General features: G+C 39.3%; 1 protein-coding gene across 6 annotated transcripts in view; it reads left to right on the forward strand.

Annotated features, from left to right (window-relative positions):
• Positions 1-17,520, forward strand: part of CRIM1 (cysteine rich transmembrane BMP regulator 1) — a 301,489-nt gene that overhangs the window by 22,549 nt on the left and 261,420 nt on the right. For all 6 annotated transcript variants that reach the window (XM_084625219.1, XM_084625220.1, XM_084625222.1 and 3 more), the window contains exon 2: positions 1,103-1,276. In XM_084625219.1, coding sequence (XP_084481345.1) covers positions 1,103-1,276 — 174 coding nt within the window. The remainder of the gene's footprint in view (positions 1-1,102; positions 1,277-17,520) is intronic.

The following is a 17,520-nucleotide window of genomic DNA, read 5'->3' on the forward strand; positions in this document are numbered from 1 at the left end:
TCTAAACCTCCCCCACTGCAACTTGAGACCATTACTCCTCGTTCTGTCATCTGCTACCATTGAGAACAGTCTAGAGCCATCCTCTTTGGAACCCCCTTTCAGGTAGTTGAAAGCAGCTATCAAATCCCCCCTCATTCTTCTCTTCTGCAGGCTAAACAATCCCAGCTCCCTCAGCCTCTCCTCATAACTCATGTGTTCCAGTCCCCTAATCATTTTTGTTGCCCTTCGCTGGACTCTCTCCAATTTATCCACATCCTTCTTGAAGTGTGGGGCCCAAAACTGGACACAGTACTCCAGATGAGGCCTCACCAATGTCGAATAGAGGGGAACGATCACGTCCCTCGATCTGCTCGCTATGCCCCTACTTATACAGCTCCTAAGATCTATAAACGAGCTCCTTAAGAAGCTCCTTAGCAGTTGGCAGCGAAGAGCCTGTGAGACAGTAGAGCAGTTTTTCCTAGTATAATGATGGGTGCTTGCAAGGCCACTGTTATCAGACCTCTCTCAAATTCACTATAGTATTTGACTCAGACCTCTTGCAGAAGTTTAATTCCACAGAATGACTACATATAGCGTGCAGTAGGTCCTATAACTTCTGTTAATTTCCAATGTCTCCTCATTATCTCACTCAGTAAAGCAATTTTACCTCTTCCCTGTATAATCCTGATTATTCAGATTCTCTCCAGCAAATCATTCTAATTTCAAGTAGTTTGCTAAAGGTATCGCAGTTTGCACAAGTGAGAGTGCTGCTTTTTTGCATTTTTCCCATGCACTTGATCTTACTACATGCAAATTATTTCCTCAGTATTAATACTAATATCAGAATAGGGAAATGTAACAATCTAGTATTCAGCATTCATATTGTCTGGATTAATATTTCTGAATGAATAAAATTGCTGCATGTGGCCCTCATACTTTATATATACAAAAGTGGCATATAAAATGTATCCAGTTTATAATAGCACTTAATTCTTTTAAATAGGAAAAAACCAAAGCTTGTTGAGTGCGCCTAATGTTGGCACCTTTGTGGGCAGCTTTAAGGCAGTTAAGTGGACTTAAGTGAAAATACAGTAAACATAGTGACTTCATTTTGTTTTTTCAGATGAAAATTGGGATGATGATCAGCTGCTTGGATTTGAACCTTGCAATGAAAACCTTGTAACCGGTTGCAACATAATCAATGGGAAATGTGAATGTGACACCATTCGCACTTGTAGTAATCCATTTGAGTTTCCAAGCCAGGATACTTGCCTGTCAGCTTTAAAAAGGATTGAAGGTAAGCGCTTGATTTTTTAGTAATTTTCAACTTGTAATTCCTTATTGTGTATCTTTCACTAGGGCCTATCACTAGATGATGATACTTGATCCGTAAAACAACGTAAGTGGTTTCAGGGACTAACTGCCTTTAACTTCCAAAAAGAACAGGAGTGATTTTTTTTTTAAAAGTCTTAAAGATAATATTAGCACTGTGGAGTTTAAGGAAGATGTGGTTTATCCAGTTTGACGCTCAAGACACCTCAATTTGAAAATGGATGAGACTGATATTGTCTGTCTTTGTGTTAAGTGTCTTTTTAAAAAGTGCATTTCACCGTTGACAAGGACAAAACTAACACAAATTGTTTGTCCTCTTTTGACCTTTGTGCAGCTTCACAAATGCTTAGAGTTGTGGAAAAGCAAGTTGTTCAAAATTATATTATATTTATAGTGATAGATGAAAAAATGTTGGGACTTTAAATATCCTAAATAAAGAGGAAAAATCTTAAGGTGTTCTTGGTTGCCTTGACTCTCAATGTTTTGCATGATGATGGAATTGCTGCTCCTTTTTCAGAAGTATATAACGTACAATTACTTTAATACTAGTACTTCTCAATTGCTTGTCTTCCCTTTGTTTTAGCTCACTTTAGATCAACACTTTTTGTGTATACTTATCCTCATACTCACATTTGGTGTCATAGCACTTAGGACGTTGCTATATTACATGCTACTTAACAAAGCAGTCCTAAATTCGGCCAAAGAGTCAGCTCAGGGATATTGTGTTGCAATCAAACCTGCATGAAGTACTTTCTTAAAAGTTCTCTGAGCTGGGATGGAAAACGTTGTGGTTCTTGACAGCTGTCTATGCAATTTTACTTTGTCATAACATTTATTTTCCAACACATCCTAAGAATTTACAAGGAGATTATTTCAGATATGTAAATGAGTGAATTGGACTCAACTAAAAGTCCACAGCTGTAGCTTCACGTGGTGACTCAATGCAGTGTTAAACTTAAATGTTCTAAAAGAATACTAGTCATGTTGGTCTGAGTTATGAGGGTAGTTTAAATAAGTAAACTAACAAGTTCCCAGGAAAACAAAATGTTGAGACTTGCCTAAGTGTGTGAATCTTAATTAAGCAATGGAAAATGACAGTAATTTGAAAACCTGCTAAAGTTCTCATACAATAAACTAGAAAAATATGGAATAATAATAATAAGGTGAAAGTGAATATTCCTCTGTGCTGGGTCTGATCTGTTAGAAGCTTACCCACAGTAGGGGGCTTGTACTGCTAGTTTATTGGATATCATACCCCTAACTGAAAAAGTTTAAAATTGATCTAGAAGCGTAGTAGTACCAAGGGATGTCTCTGAAGTACAAAAGGCAGCAAAGAAACTAACACTTCAAGTTTGCGCCTTGTTTTAAAGTTTTTGTCTGCTGTTTTTTTCCACAGTTCATGACTTAAAGTGATAGATATGTTGTCTAATGCTGTGAGAAAGAAGTGCTGAATTCTGATCCTGACTCTGACAAAGACAGCCTCTGTGGTCTTAGAGAAACAGACAGAGAAGCTGTAACTTGCCTGTCTCAGAAAATGAGTTTACAATATTGATCTGGCTCCTGAACAAGAGTGTTCTGAGGATTAATGTTGTAAAGTACTTGGATAAAAGTCAAGTACCATTACAGATATCTAATTTATAATACTGTAGGTTAGTAATGTTAGACTATTTGTGTTTCTGGGAGATAATATACTTGCTGTGTATATCTTAACAAGCTTCAAATGATGTCTGCTGTCCTGAGTAATTTATTTCTAAGTGATTTAGCCTGTACTCTTCTATCTACTTTGTACTGCTTGTGAAGCCCTTCAGTTACGAAACTATAGAAAAATTCTTTGAAGCCACATTAAACCATTAAATACTTTAACGGTCAACAGAAAATAAGTTTGGTCTTTCACTGGTTTTTGCTCTATTTGTTTTTGTTTTTCAACAGCGAGTACTTTGAGAAAATAAAAATATTCAGGTCTCCCTCTTTCTTTCCTTCCTTTCTCTCTACCCTCTTCCCCCCCCAACCCCCAACATTGAAAGCCTAGTTAACATGTAAGTCATTGTCACTTCATGACAAAGCTCTAATACAGTTTTCTTCTCTAAGAGGTTCCAGCTACACTCCTAACAAGTGTTCATTGCTGATAGGAAACTATTCAAAGTATTCTACAGAACATGACTTACAGCATCAGACTTTTCACAGATTAAACCTATTTTTCTGAATTAGTAGCAAAAGGGGAGGGAGAGAAAAGCATAGCCACAACAGATTTTCTTGAATATGACCGAGGATATTTAAATTACAGCATAAAGCATACTTTTTTAGCAGAAGTGTTCCCCCATTTATAAGCAGAGAAACATTTAAAAAAACCAACAAAATAAAAAGGACATGCACAAAAAACTCCATGTGCATTACTACCCATTATAGCAGTGAAACAAAGGACATGTTATGTATACTGCCAAATACACTTATGATTGAAATAAAAATGTGCTTTACCTTGTAAGTACTTATTCTCATAAATACACAGGGAGAAGCTATACTGGTATGACTACATCCACGCTGGGGAGTTGTACTTGTTAAATTGTATTGGTTTCTAAAGTGGTACAAAAACTCTGGAGATAAGCCATGTTAACACTATAAAATTGTCAACTTTACTTACGTTGGCATACAGCCACTGCAGTTGTTAAATTGCTTGTGTGTGTCTGCCCACTTGGCTCCTGGTGTTTGGTGGTGCACCTCCTCGCCATGAACATTTGTATTGATTGTATCGGGGGGGGGGGGTATTGTGGGATGGCTTGTCAACAGTTGACAAGAAGGGATGAATATCAAGAGGGGAAAAGTACTTTTGTAGTACTAACAAGGCCAGTGCAATCAAGGTGGACATCTCCCATTCTCAACAGTTGACAAGAAATCTGGGAATGGATAGGTCACTACAAAAAGTAATTTTCCCTCTGCTGATACTCACGCATTCTTGTCAACTATTGGGAATGGGACGTCCACCTTGAGTACATTGGCCTTGTTAGCACTACAAAAGTAATTTTCCCTCTGATATTCACCCCTTCTTGTCAACTGTTGGGAATAGGTTTCAGAGTAACAGCTGTGTTAGTCTGTATTAGCAAAAAGAAAAGGAGTACTTGTGGCACCTTAGAGACTAACCAATTTATTTGAGCATAAGCTTTCGTGAGCTACAGCTCACTTCAGCGGATGCATGCTGTGGAAAATGCAGAAGATGTTTGTTTTTATACACACAAATCATGAAAAAAATAGATGTTTATCACTACAAAAGGTTTTCTCTCCTCCCACCCCACTCTCCTACTGGTAATAGCTTATGTAAAGTGATCATTCTCCTTACAATGTGTATGATAATCAAGGTGGGCCATTTCCAGCACAAATCCAGGATTTGCCACAAGTACTCCTTTTCTTGTTGAGAATAGGCCACTTCCTTCTTAATTGAATTGGCCTTGTTAGCACTGACCTCCCCCACCCCCCACTTGGTAAGGCAACCCTAATCTTTTCATGTCCTGTAATATATGTACTGCTTACTGTATTTTTCATTCCATGCATCTGATGAAGTAGGTTTTAGCCCACAAAAGCTTATGTCCAAATAAATTTGTTAGTCTCTAAGGTGTCACAAGGACTCCTTGTTGGTTTTTGCTGATACAGGTCAGGAACACTGTGATGCACAAATAACTGTTTTCTTGATGTTTCTAACTTCAGCTGGTTAATGACATGGGAACATTTTTCTTTGTAACAATTAGGAAACTAAGTAAATAAGTACACAGTAATTGAAGATTATAAAAATAAATAAATAGCTTGCAACATTCAAGTAGCTGTTCAATATTTTGTTTTAGCCTCACTGTTCAGTGTGTAACCCCAGGCGTCGTTTACTGGAAACCATTCAAACCCTGCTCTGAAGACAAAGAATTGTTAATTTTTTTTTTCTCCTTGACTTTCCGATGGCACTTATCACTGAAGTATCTTAATGTTTCACAGACATTTAATGAATTTATTTTCACAACGCTTCTATGAGATGAGTGTAGGTATGACATATATGCATATGGTCACGTAGACATCGAGTAGAAACTAAGTGGTTATATTTTTAATAAGTTGGTTTATTGATTTTAATAAGTAGCTTTGAACAGCTTGACTGAGCCTTGATACTGGGTGTAAGATTATTTCACTGAATCCCAGATGTGACCATTTGGCAAATTTTTATTTGAGGCCTTGTCTCTCTTGAAGTTTAAATATGGGCAAGGAATTACTTTTGTAAATCAAGACAATGGGTCTTAAGTAATGACCAGGAAGACAACAGGCCCCAATAACCAAGAAGTCATTGATAAGAGTTTCTGCTGTTGATCTCAACCCCTTATATTTAAGTAATCTTGGTAGTCATCACTTCTTGTTATTCCATCAGTGTTGCTTATTTGGGACAAACATAGACTTATGGATGTGACTAAAAACAGTGCCCTAAAAGGAGAATCCCATAAGTGGATCAAGAGTCAGAATGGCATTGCCTGATCTGGATTGGACAAATGCATTTGAGGTGAGAAACCTGGGATTTCCCCTGATTTTGATCAGAAGATCATCTGAGAAGTCGCGTGGGATGTAGTTATACTGATGGTAGTATAGACCAAGCCAAGAACATCAGATAAGTCAGCTGACCTGAGAGTGACCCCTCCCCCCAGTGTAATGGTACTTGCAACAGAAAATGTTGCCTGGTTCCCTAGACTGCAATTCCTGAATGACTCTGAAGCTCTACAAGGCAAGCAAGGTAAAGAGCAGATACTTTTTCTCTTTGGGTATGTCTACATTGAAATTAGACACCCACAGCTGGCTTATGCCTGCTGACTTGGACTGTGAGGCCGTTTCATTGCAGTGTAGACTTCTGGGCTTGGGCTGGAGCCCAGGCTCTAGAACCCTGCAAGGTGAGAGGGACTTGGGCTTCAGCCTGAGCCCAGAGGTCTGTGCTGCCATGAATCAGCCCTGTAGCCTGAGCCCAGTGAGCCCAAGTCAGCTGGCACAGGCCACCTGCAGGTTTTTAGTTGTAGTGTAGACATACCCTGTCTATTTAACAGGACTGTGCAGGGATGCCTGCCATGAGAGACCTATCCTAGCCTTGTGTGTGTGGCTAGCCATTAACAGTAATAGCATGGGTGTTTAAGTATATAGTACACGTTTTTTTACTTTTGGGTATTAACTAACCTAGATTTTAAAGCAAATCTTATTATTGATCTGAGCCACCTGGATTATCTAAAGATTTAAACCTGAACCCATTTTTTTCCACAAGGGAAAAATAAGTTACGAAATAAATCACATAAGAATAGAAAGATTAAATAAATCCTTTAATAATTATGTTAATTTTGTGGTTTGATTATTATTTGTGCTCATGCAGTAACTTCACCAATTGTTGGTCTTAAGCTGTTCTCTTTGTAGTTAAGTTGTATTGATAACTCCTTGATTAACTCAATTTACAAGGTAATTTCATTATTATCTTGTTTTATACTTCACGGAAATAAAAGAAACTATATAACTTTGTAGCTAGTGCTCTTGAACAAAAATTGTAATATACCGAAATTAGTTTTTTCTGATCAACTGGTGATGAGGTAAAAACAACCCTAAGTTAAAGGGAATTTAATTATTCTTAGAGCATTGGCCTCAGGTCCTAACAAAACCCATATTATTACAAGCCGTATTATACCCATTTTCAGATGGGTAGCTGAGGCACAGAGAAATTGTCAAAGTATCCAGTAATTTTAGGTGCCCAATTTGAAGCACCTAAAACCTGATTTTGTCAGAATACTTTACGTAATATAGCATGGAATATGTTCAAAGCACAGTTCCTGTTGACTTCAGTTGCAGCTGAGGGTTCTAGGCACTTCTGCATGTCAGACCACAAGATACCAAGTTGGGCTTTCAGAAATTGAGGAACTCTCAATTAGTGACTACCTGTAAAAAGGTTGGTTTAAGTGATTTGCCCAGCATCACATAAGAACTCTGTGGCAGAGGCGGGGGTAGAATCCAGCTCTTTTATGCTTTAACCTTAAGTTTTTCCTTTCTCTTCCTGTGATGCCCTGACTCATTCGTTACACTTCCAAGTTCTGTAACCAATGAAGCAGGGATCCTACAGGCAGGTCTCTGTTTATAACACAATCCTGATTCATCCCTAAAGCAAGTCCATCTGATGTACTGAATGAGGCAGAGTTCCTGTGGGGAAAATCAGTTTTTGATCATCATAACGCATGCACAGTGGGGCTGAATAAAGCTTGATTCTGGCGTTTTCTAACTTTTGATTGCTTGACTTTACAACCTTAATGTTCTTTTAATATAGGTGTGTACATGTGTAATTGCCTAGGTTTTTAAAAAGCAAACTGAAAAAAAAATACCATCATGTGGCATTATTAATACACAGGTTAGTTAATTAGCAAAGCTGGAATGTTTAGATTCTCAACCACCTGGGCTAATGGGATAACTCATAGCAATAGTAGGTTATCCCCTGTGAACCAACATGAAAGTGGGATGAGACGCTTTCTACCATTGGGTTTACCAGAGGAATGGTGAGACCTAGATCTTGGGTCCATTCCAGGCTGTGGAGGGAAGTATGCTTTAGTGGGCATAGACTCTCTTGCCGATTTTCCTGCAAGGTTGACCCTTTTTGCCTTGTCTCTCTACTCCTCCCCTGACATCTTGTCACAGTCTCAATGTCTTGGTCTTCTCATCCTATTCCTAGTCTTCCCTCCAGGCTTGCTGTACAAGTTCCAGTCTGCCACTCCCCACACCCTGTTTCCCTACCCAGCCAGTCCTTCCCAGCTCCTCATCTGGTCTGTCTCTTCCCACCTCCCCCTACTGGCTCCCAGACTTGATCTCCCTCCCTCGGCTCTTCATCCAGTCTCAATTTCCTGCCCTTCCCAGTTCCTCCCTCACTCTGTCCCAATTTCTTACCCTGCTGGTCTCAGATTTCTCCCTGCAGCCCAGCTCCTTGTCAGGTGAGTCCCCCTTCCCCTCACTGGTTCCTAGTCCCAGTCTTTGTTCAGACAGTCACCTAGTTCCTCATCCAATCTGTGTTTCCCTTCTACTCTCTGCCAGCTGTCTCCTAGCCCCAGGTTTTTTGCACAACTTCCCCTTCCCTCCAAGCCCTTCTCACCTGCTCAGTCTTTCACTAGACTCCTCCTTCTCACATTCTACCCCTTTTCTACCACCCTAGCCTGCTTTTGTCTTCTCTGCACTCAAATCTGCCTACTTTCTCCTGAGTGCCAGCAGCGGGAGGAGCATTGAAAGCGCTGGGGAGACAGGCTCTCTAACCTCCGTTTCAGTGTCTTGTACCACCTCAGCCTGAAGCAGCTGGAAGCTGCCTTTAGCTGTAGACTCGGACTTAAGCATGCTCATTTTGTTTTGTGGGGAAGAGACATGCAGAGTCCAGTCACAGGGAAGATTCGTGAGAGCTTTCGGAATAATTCAGCCTGAGGTTGATACCCAACATGGAAAAATTCTGTCTGAATGGTTAGCTGTGCATAACTTTGCACAGCCAAAAAACTGGATCTATCATGGGAAGTGTCTGGCAACCAGCCCAACCTTGGAGTGTTCACATTAGCTATGGTTAAACATTTAATGGTCATAAACCTTCATGCTTCAGGGCATGACAATGAATAAATTTGAGGCTAGGAAAAAACATATACGAGCAAGTTATGTAAATATATATTATAGGGGTTTCTTGAACCTTCCTATGAAGGAAAGAAGCATCAGATACTGGGTCATGGTAATCAGGATACAAGACTTGATGGATCACTGGTCTGATTTGATGCAGGAATTCCCATGTTCTTGAGCTCCAGGCAGTAAGTGTGGCTATTTTCAGCTTTTGAAGGATCTATTGATGGCAGTTTGATCCAATAACTGGGAAGTTGACAGACCTAGACCATGGGTGGGGGTTTCCAGAGGCTGAATCTGGGAAGAGTCAAGTCTGTGAGTATGAAAGCATCAGATGGCTCTCAAGAACTTTTCTAGAAAAGAAAAGAGGAAGTTCATAGCAGATGGGCTAAGCTAAAGTGTAGTCCTGGAAGATTGCGTCCCCCTCCTATTTTCCTAAACATTCAGGTAACATTCAGAGATGCAGAAACCCTACATCTTTCACTAACTTCAAATGATATGGGTACTCAGTACCTCAGAAAATCTGGCGTTGAGGTTATAATGGGGAATTCTTCAAGGCTTGTTCTCATCAGCTGTGAAAACGCATTGTAGTGTTGTCCAGCTAAAGGACTCACTAAAAATTTTGGAGAGATTCTCTGTGAGTTGCTGAGGGACAGGTGTATTCTGAGTTTATCCTTCAGCAGTCTGGTGCATTCCAAAGGAAAAATAAATCCTCAAATATTCTGATTAGACTGCAGCTCTCTGTGTCAAGCATTAATAGGCCCTGATTCTGATCTGGGCTTGAGTACTGCTGTAACACATGTACAGACTGAGGATTAGGAAGCAATGGTTTAGTAATCTACAGAGAGCAATGAGTGTGCCACCAGATGCAAAGAAATCTTTCCAAAACCCTTAACTTAAATGCTCCTAAACCCCATTTCCATCAAGCTTATAATAAAACACACAGTGACAATTTAAATGTGAAAATTAAAACTATTTTTGCTGGTTTGGGGGCAAATTTTTGTTTAGAAATTATGTACTTGGTCAAGTAAATGTACACCATCTCTGCAGCAGACATTATGTTCTGGTAGAAAATTTTGGTCAAACTGCACTCTACAACAAATATAGTTAACACAGTTTTTGGTCTGGACATAAAAAATGTGTCCTTTAATTTAATTTTATAAACTTCTTATTGTGTTGAGGAAGAGGGATTCGTGTTGTCTTCCTCTCTCTCCTCCTTCCCCACCCCATTTTTATTTTAAAGTTCCTGAGATTTGCTGATTATGAAGATGGTTGAAGTTATTTGAAACATACTTTTTGCATTCCATTATTCTTACACGTAGTTGAATAACTCTAAAGCTGGTCCAACAGGTATTACAGCATTTTCCTATATTGAACATTAAATTTGAGAAGGCAGCTTCATTCTAAATATTAGCCTTCAGTTCATAAATTTGACTTCTTTTGGGCTGAAAGTTCACCTGTGTGGTCTGAAAGGTTGATACGTCATGAGAATTAGAGCTAAATAAGTTGAATTTTTATTGAATTATATGAGTGTTGGAATAAATCTTCTACTTTCAAAAAAAAAATCATGTATGTTTTTGCTCCAATAACTCAAATGGCTGAACTTTAAAACTTGGCATCTATCTTCAGTCAGGAATGTGATCCTGGCAAAGGGCCAAATTTTGCCCTTGAATGTGCTTATGTTGCTTGTTACCTATGTTTGGCTCCCATTTTAGTTATTTGAAGGCAGAATTTAGCCCAAACTGTGGGGCAAACTGTTTTAGTAGTTTTAAACCTTTTATTAATGTTTGTGCATGCCAGACTTATATCTTTTAAGCTGTTCAAAAGCATGCACCATAGTCTGAGGAGAGAACAGTCTGCAGTTTAAATTGCTTCTGCCAGTATACTCAATTTTTCGTGCAAAAAGGGAACTGGAATTAAATCAATAACAAACACGATTTAATTAAAAGTACCACCTTTGCACAAGAACCATCTGTGAGCGCAGACGACTGCACAAAATGTTTAACTGCATAATTAAAGTCTATTCTAGCCGATAAGTTTTGTAAATAAGTATTTAACTACGGTTCCACAAGAGAAATGAATTCTGCTCAAGGCACCCTCAGTCAGGGATTAGTAGTGTATTCCTCCTCATCTTCTCTATCTCTAGACAATGCCCTGTGTATATTGTAGCAAGTTGGCTCTAAATTCCATGGCAAAGTCTGACAGTTTGGAAATTCTGCAGCAGCTTTCAGGTAGATTAAAAAACTGAAGCTTTTATTTTATTAAACATGAAAATTGATGTTGGTACAGTATTCCTTTTTTGTTCAGTTTAACTTATTTTAATATTGTGCTTACATTCTTAGGTGTTGCAGCTGAGTTTTATTGATGGTACATAACTTCATTGTATAAGTTGTTAGGGAGGGGTGGAAAGGGAAAGCCAGAAACTCAAGCATCTGGCTAGGGGACATTTGGAACCTTTGGTACTCAGGAAGTCATGGGGTTTGGATTGGGATTGTAGGAGAGGAACATTCTGCCAAAATAATTAGCAGTGAAATAATATTGACATTCAACTTCTCATCTTTAGATTCAGCGTTAACACCCCATGGAGACAAATGGGTGCTGATCATATCTTACTTTCAGCTATTTGAAGCTGTCATTGGCAGGCATCCATGCCATCTGATGCTTAAGGGCTTCTATTCAGATACTATGGATTGTCCTGGACTCAGAGTGAAAACATAGGTTGCTCTCAGCTATCCTATCATTACAACTTGCTGCCATCATTATTCAAACATATCTTAATGCCTGGTTGTCGTCTTTTCCTGCCCAGCCACAACTGCGTTTCCTACCTGGACAACTTTGTCTTTTTTATATGTAGTGACAAGTTGCAAGTTCTAAAGCAAATGTTGAGACATAACAAGATTCTCTTACTTCAAACTGGAACAAAACTGCATTTAAACTTTACTTTCAGGGCGGTTGCCCCGGCAAAGCCTTTTGAAGGAGGCTGCAGAAGCTGCTGCTGGGATCAGAAGTTCTCACTCTCTGTGCTTTACCCTGGGGGGCAGGAGGGAGTCTGGCTGGAGTTCCTAAAGGTTGCTGTTTGGCCTGAGCATTTGGGATGGAGGTGTGGGCTTGCCCATGGCCACTTTTCTGGGCAAAGGCAGATAATATAGATCTTGTATTTAAATATGTAGTAGGTAATGCTGACGGATTATCAACTTTGTCTTATATGAGACTTTACCATGTACAAAGTGTCAGCTATCTACTGGGCTAGAATGACAGTGAAATTAGTGTAAGTGTAAAAAAAAAAAAAAAAAAAAAAAAAGCTGCAAATTCACACTTACTGAGGGTTATAGAAGATACTGTGAATTGTAATATTGAGAAAATAACATGCTCATTTGATTGGACAGTATTGCGATTAATACTAACTAGCGAGTTTGGTTATTCAAACTGAAATCTGGAATTCTGGCTTTTGAATGTTAAAATGTGCAAGCTTTAATACTGTATGAATGTAGGTTTGGTTTAATTTAATACTTTAGAGAATGGTATGTAAAAATTTACATATCTATATCTATAATATGATATTTTAGAATATTTAATCACTTGTAGCTAGAACTGGGTGGAGAAAGGGTTTCTGTTTTTGTGGAGTATTTTGGAAGTATTGGTTTTGTTTAGATTTGGATTGCCCTGGAGCAGCAGACCCTTGATGCCCTGGGGTCCCCAGCAGCTTGCCAGGTGAGGTGTCAGGAAATAAAGCTAGTGTCTGACATAAAGGTCTCCATGAAACATTTTGATTTTAATAAATTGACAATTTTCAGACACAACTTTTCATCAGTTGTTTGGAAAATGTAAACTATATTTTTAAATATTGTGGAAACTGATTTTTCTCTGTCCATTGTTACCTGTTCTAATATGGGAACTGTGTACATTTAACTGTAATAAAGGTGTATCCTTTTGTTGAAATATTTTGAAACTTAGAGCTATAGTATTTTCAGTGAATCTGAGCCACTATCGCTATGGTTCCCAATCTAGTGCTTTATCTTCATTTTTCTATCAGTGGAAAAACATTGATTGCTGTGCTTAATCAGGGCAGTGACCCTTTCTACTGAAAGCTAATAAGTCTTACTATTAATGTAGGCCTAAAAATAAGAGCTGACAAGAACCATCTGGATTGTAGTGAAGCCATTTATATTGTCTCATAAAATCCTATACTCAAAATTAATTCAAATTTGGTTGGATAAAATCTGCACATGAATTGAAAACAGACTTAAGGCCTTTAGCAAAGGGTAATTGATAAATTGCTAAGTATGGTTGGGGAGACATTTAGTGGGATTTTGCAGGGATCAGTGGAGGGAGTAAACAGTAATTTAATGAAAATAGAGAATGATATTAAAGTGGGGAAGTGTTGTGACAGTTACAAATGCAAATATAGCTATGCAGTAGAAACACGAGCAAGAAATAAAATGAGAATCAACTTGAAAAAATGCAAACTAATATTGTATGTGTAAGCAATTATAATCCAGCACAGATTCAATAATTGGGTGAAACCAGAAAAGCAGTGATGTCAGCATAAGCTTGCGTGTAATGCAAATAATGATATATTGAAGAGTGGCTGGCTAGTGCAACTTTTAGCTGCATAGACACAGAACCTCAGAAACTGGTGTTTGTACCTGATACATTTGGAAAGATGCTGGGTTCTGGTTGCAAGCTCTGTGGCCTGCAGCTAGAAGCCAGCTGGTTGTCAAAGAGGGAAGATCTACAAGGGTTGCTCCTCTCCTATGTTTTGCTCAGAGACCTGGAAGAAAGGGGGAAAAGGTGGGGAGAAGAAGCAGGGAGACTAACAGTGTCATGCCTCGGAACTGACTGTATGCTGGAGAAATTCCTCAGCCAGGGAGTAGGGAACCAGCTACGAGGCATGTACCCTTTAGCTTCCTGTCTTCTGTATGTTTCTGAGACTGTAATCAGTACAGAATCAGCTGTGGAAAGTTTGATTAAGAAATGTCTCAAAATACAGATATAAGGCTCACCGCTCCCTCTGGTCTTTTCTAAATCTGAGGAAGGGGCCAACGGAATACAGATTTCAAAATCTAAGTTGGAGGAGCTGCTGGGCTAATGCCCAGGACTCTCTTCAAAGTATTTTCCATGTTCCCTGAACTTCACTGTGTGTGTGTGTGTGTGAGAGAGAGAGGGGTACTCTCAGAAAGTAGTAGGTTTCCCCTTCTACAATGCATTATTGTAGATAAATGTATTATTGGTGAGATGATTTTGACTGGCTTCAAAGTGATCCTTCAATTTTATACATGAGAGTAGTTTACATTCTCCCTCAGAAGCATTTTGACATGAGGTAGTTGATTCCCTGCTCCTCCCTTCTTTCCATCTGCTGTCCGTCCATGAAGTCTCTTGACTCTAGGGCAGGGGTGGCCAACCTGTGGCTCTGGAGCCACATGCGGCTCTTCAGAAGTTAATATGCGGCTCCTTGCATAGACACCGACTTGGGGGCTGGAGCTCCAGGTGCCAACTTTCCAATGTGCTGGGGGGTGCTCACTGCTCAACCCCTGGCTCTGCCCCCACTCCACCCCTTCCTGCCCCCTCCCCTAAGCCTGCAGTGTCCTCACTCCTCCCACCTTAGCCTCCTGCATGCCATGAAACAGCTGATTGGGAGATGTGAGGTGGGGAGGGAGGGGGAGGCGCTGATTGGCAGGGCTGCTGTTGGGTGGGAGGCGCTGGGTGGGGGGAGCTGCTGTTCTATTACTGTGGCTCTTTGGCAATATACATTGGTAAATTCTGGCTCCCTCTCAGGCTCAGGTTGGCCACCCCTGCTGTAGGGAACTCCCATGCACATAAAACTAAGCATGTAATTGTTTGCAGGATCAGCAGGTAAGTGTGTTTTAAGGATTATGTGTATATACACAAGTACATACACATAGAGTAGAATTTGATTGCCTTTAATACATTACTCTCAATTTAATATTTTTAACTTAACCCTTACAGCTTTGTTCTTGAGTACTTATATGTTAGGGCAAGTGCTGTTTAAATTATAGTCTGTGAGGGGTTTTCCCTGGGTTAGTTACCTTGCCTCTTTATTATGACTGATTATTTATTATTAATGATCATAATCAAAATAATTTGTATTGCAGTGGTCCTAGAGGTTCCAATCAAGATCAGGGCCCCACTGTGCAAATTACCGTACAAGAACAGTAAGAAACAGTTCTGTTCTGAAAAGTTTATAATCTAAATAGACAAGACCAACAAATCAGGATAAAACAATTATCTCCATTTTACAGATGAGGAACAGAGATAAGTGGTTTTTGCTGAAGATAGCACAGAAGTAGTCTCCTGAGTCCCAAAGCAGTGCTGTAGCAAGACCATCCTTCCTCTCTAAGAACTCCATTTTGTACTCTTCCACCTATGATTTATCCCAAGGCTTCTTTACTTTTTTGGATAGCTTTGGTGCTAATATGGAATTCAGACATACCTCATTTCAGAGATTTTTCTTTTAAAAGCAGTGCTGCTGACCAAATGTTTCCCATCTCCTTATGCACTATATATTATACTATCCAGAAAATACCTGTAGTCTGAGTTTTGTGCTGTACTGTCAAATAGCTAGAGTCTAGCTACGTTAGATCAGTCTGTGTTAAATCATGTTAATTTTAACTTTCAACACAGAAACTAAACAAAGCATTCCAGGTTAAGAGCTATAAAGATTCTTTGGAAGAGAACAAAATAGTGAACTTTTATAGTCAAGTGGGTTTATGGCTGGCTTTGTAAACTTGAGTTTTATGCACATGTAAAATAGTTGTCATAGTGACAAACCAATCCACATTAATTTAAGGTGCTGGAATTTAAATGATTTGTAAAATATACATGCCAAAAATCTTAGCTTCTAAAATATTAATTAATTCGACGTTAAATGTTAGTTAAACATGCTTGGCACTGGCAGATAACTCTGGAAAGGCAAAGAAAATATTCACCCTAGGTTAAAAAATACTGAAGTTCTTAAAATGTTCATTTGACCTTTGGCTAATGGATACAGTCGCATTGTAGCAAAGGAAATGCCTAACATTCTAGCATCTGGGTTTGAGTCTTCATACTACTTGGCACAGTTACATCAGTAGGTCTCGTCTCTTTTTTTCCACAGTAGTCACTGCAGACTTTTTGCAGAAGTGGATAAGGGACAGTAATAATGCCAAAAGCTACATGTCTTTTCTGTCTGCTCCAGGCAGGGTTATAATTGAATGGCTTGTTTCATAGGGTGTCCTGGACAAAAAAGGAGAAGAAACAAAGCTATTGGAAGTCAGGCTGGAATTTTGTTTCAGTAGTGCACCCAGATGCTACGATTTAAAAATTTCAGTAGAGCTTCCAGATTTATTTTTGGAAAGAATAGCCCACCTTTTAAAGGAAAAAAATGTAAAGCTTTTCAATAGCCTTGTTTTTCACATATCACAGTGAATGCTGTATAAGAACAAAGATAGTAAAGAAAAAAATCAGCATTGCATTTTCTTCAAAGTCAGATTCCCCTATCTGTCAGGGGTTTAACTGATGTCCCCTGTCTGAGGCATACTGGGTGGTATAGTTGTGACAGATTGGTGATATAGCTGTGTCAAATACATTTTATTTTGTGAATACCATTTCTTTTCAGGGGCTCCACTTTGTATTGCAATCTTCATTGTGGGCTAGACTAAAACATCCATTATGTGTGATGTTAACAGGTTGGGCAACTCTCAAAGAGCGCAGAGTTAAGGTTGGGTTGCAGGGCTAGCACGTACCTTAACTTTGTATTTCCTGGTTTTGAGGGATTGAAGTTAACCCCTCTCTACATTCTAGAAGGTTGAGGCACTACTGGGCAATGTTCACTCCGTCTCTTAATGATGTTTGGACTCCTTATTGCTTATTAAATGCCCCCAGAGTGACCGTATCCAAAGAGGCATATAAGGAGTTGGGATATTATGTGGAGGTTAGCCAAAACCTACTTAACCATCTACTTATGATCCATTGGGGAGTCTAGATTCAAAGCCTGGCACCAAAATGGTTTAAGCCTAATACATTAAGGCCATGTATGTACCCACCAAAACAGGGTTTGTAGAACAGAAGGGAACTGCTCTAGTCATTATAGCTCCCTGTAAGCCACTACAGTCCTGCTTCTAACCCCATTATTGTAGGAGCGCTGCAAGAGGAGTTTTTACCATCAGGTAGGAGATGAATCTAGCCCATAGAAAATGCAACTGGCAATCCTGTGTGGCAGGAACATAGCTCCCAGCCAAGGGGTGGCGCTAACTGCAACAATGTAACAAGGAGTAGTAGACCTGATTTCATACTGGTGGGCATCGTGCAAAAAGGAGGTCTAGTGTCATTTGTAATTTCAACAGATCTATAGTTTATGCTAACTAGGGTAGGTTCAATTTACTCAATATTTGTTTGTAGAAGGTATATCCCTGCACTTAGTCTATGCTTAAATACAACTTAAATGTGCAGAAGTGTAACAAGTAGCAGCTGGATATTCACGAGAATTTTAATAAGGATTTCATACTGTTTTTACATTGACAAAGGGTTAAGTTTTCCCATCTCCTGGGTCTCTCTGAAGTTGTCTCTCGCTGGCAGACTTATTTCTCATGC

Source organism: Lepidochelys olivacea (assembly GCF_965140295.1).
Source record: "Lepidochelys olivacea isolate rLepOli2 genome assembly, chromosome: 3".
Lineage (NCBI taxonomy): Eukaryota > Metazoa > Chordata > Testudines > Cheloniidae > Lepidochelys > Lepidochelys olivacea.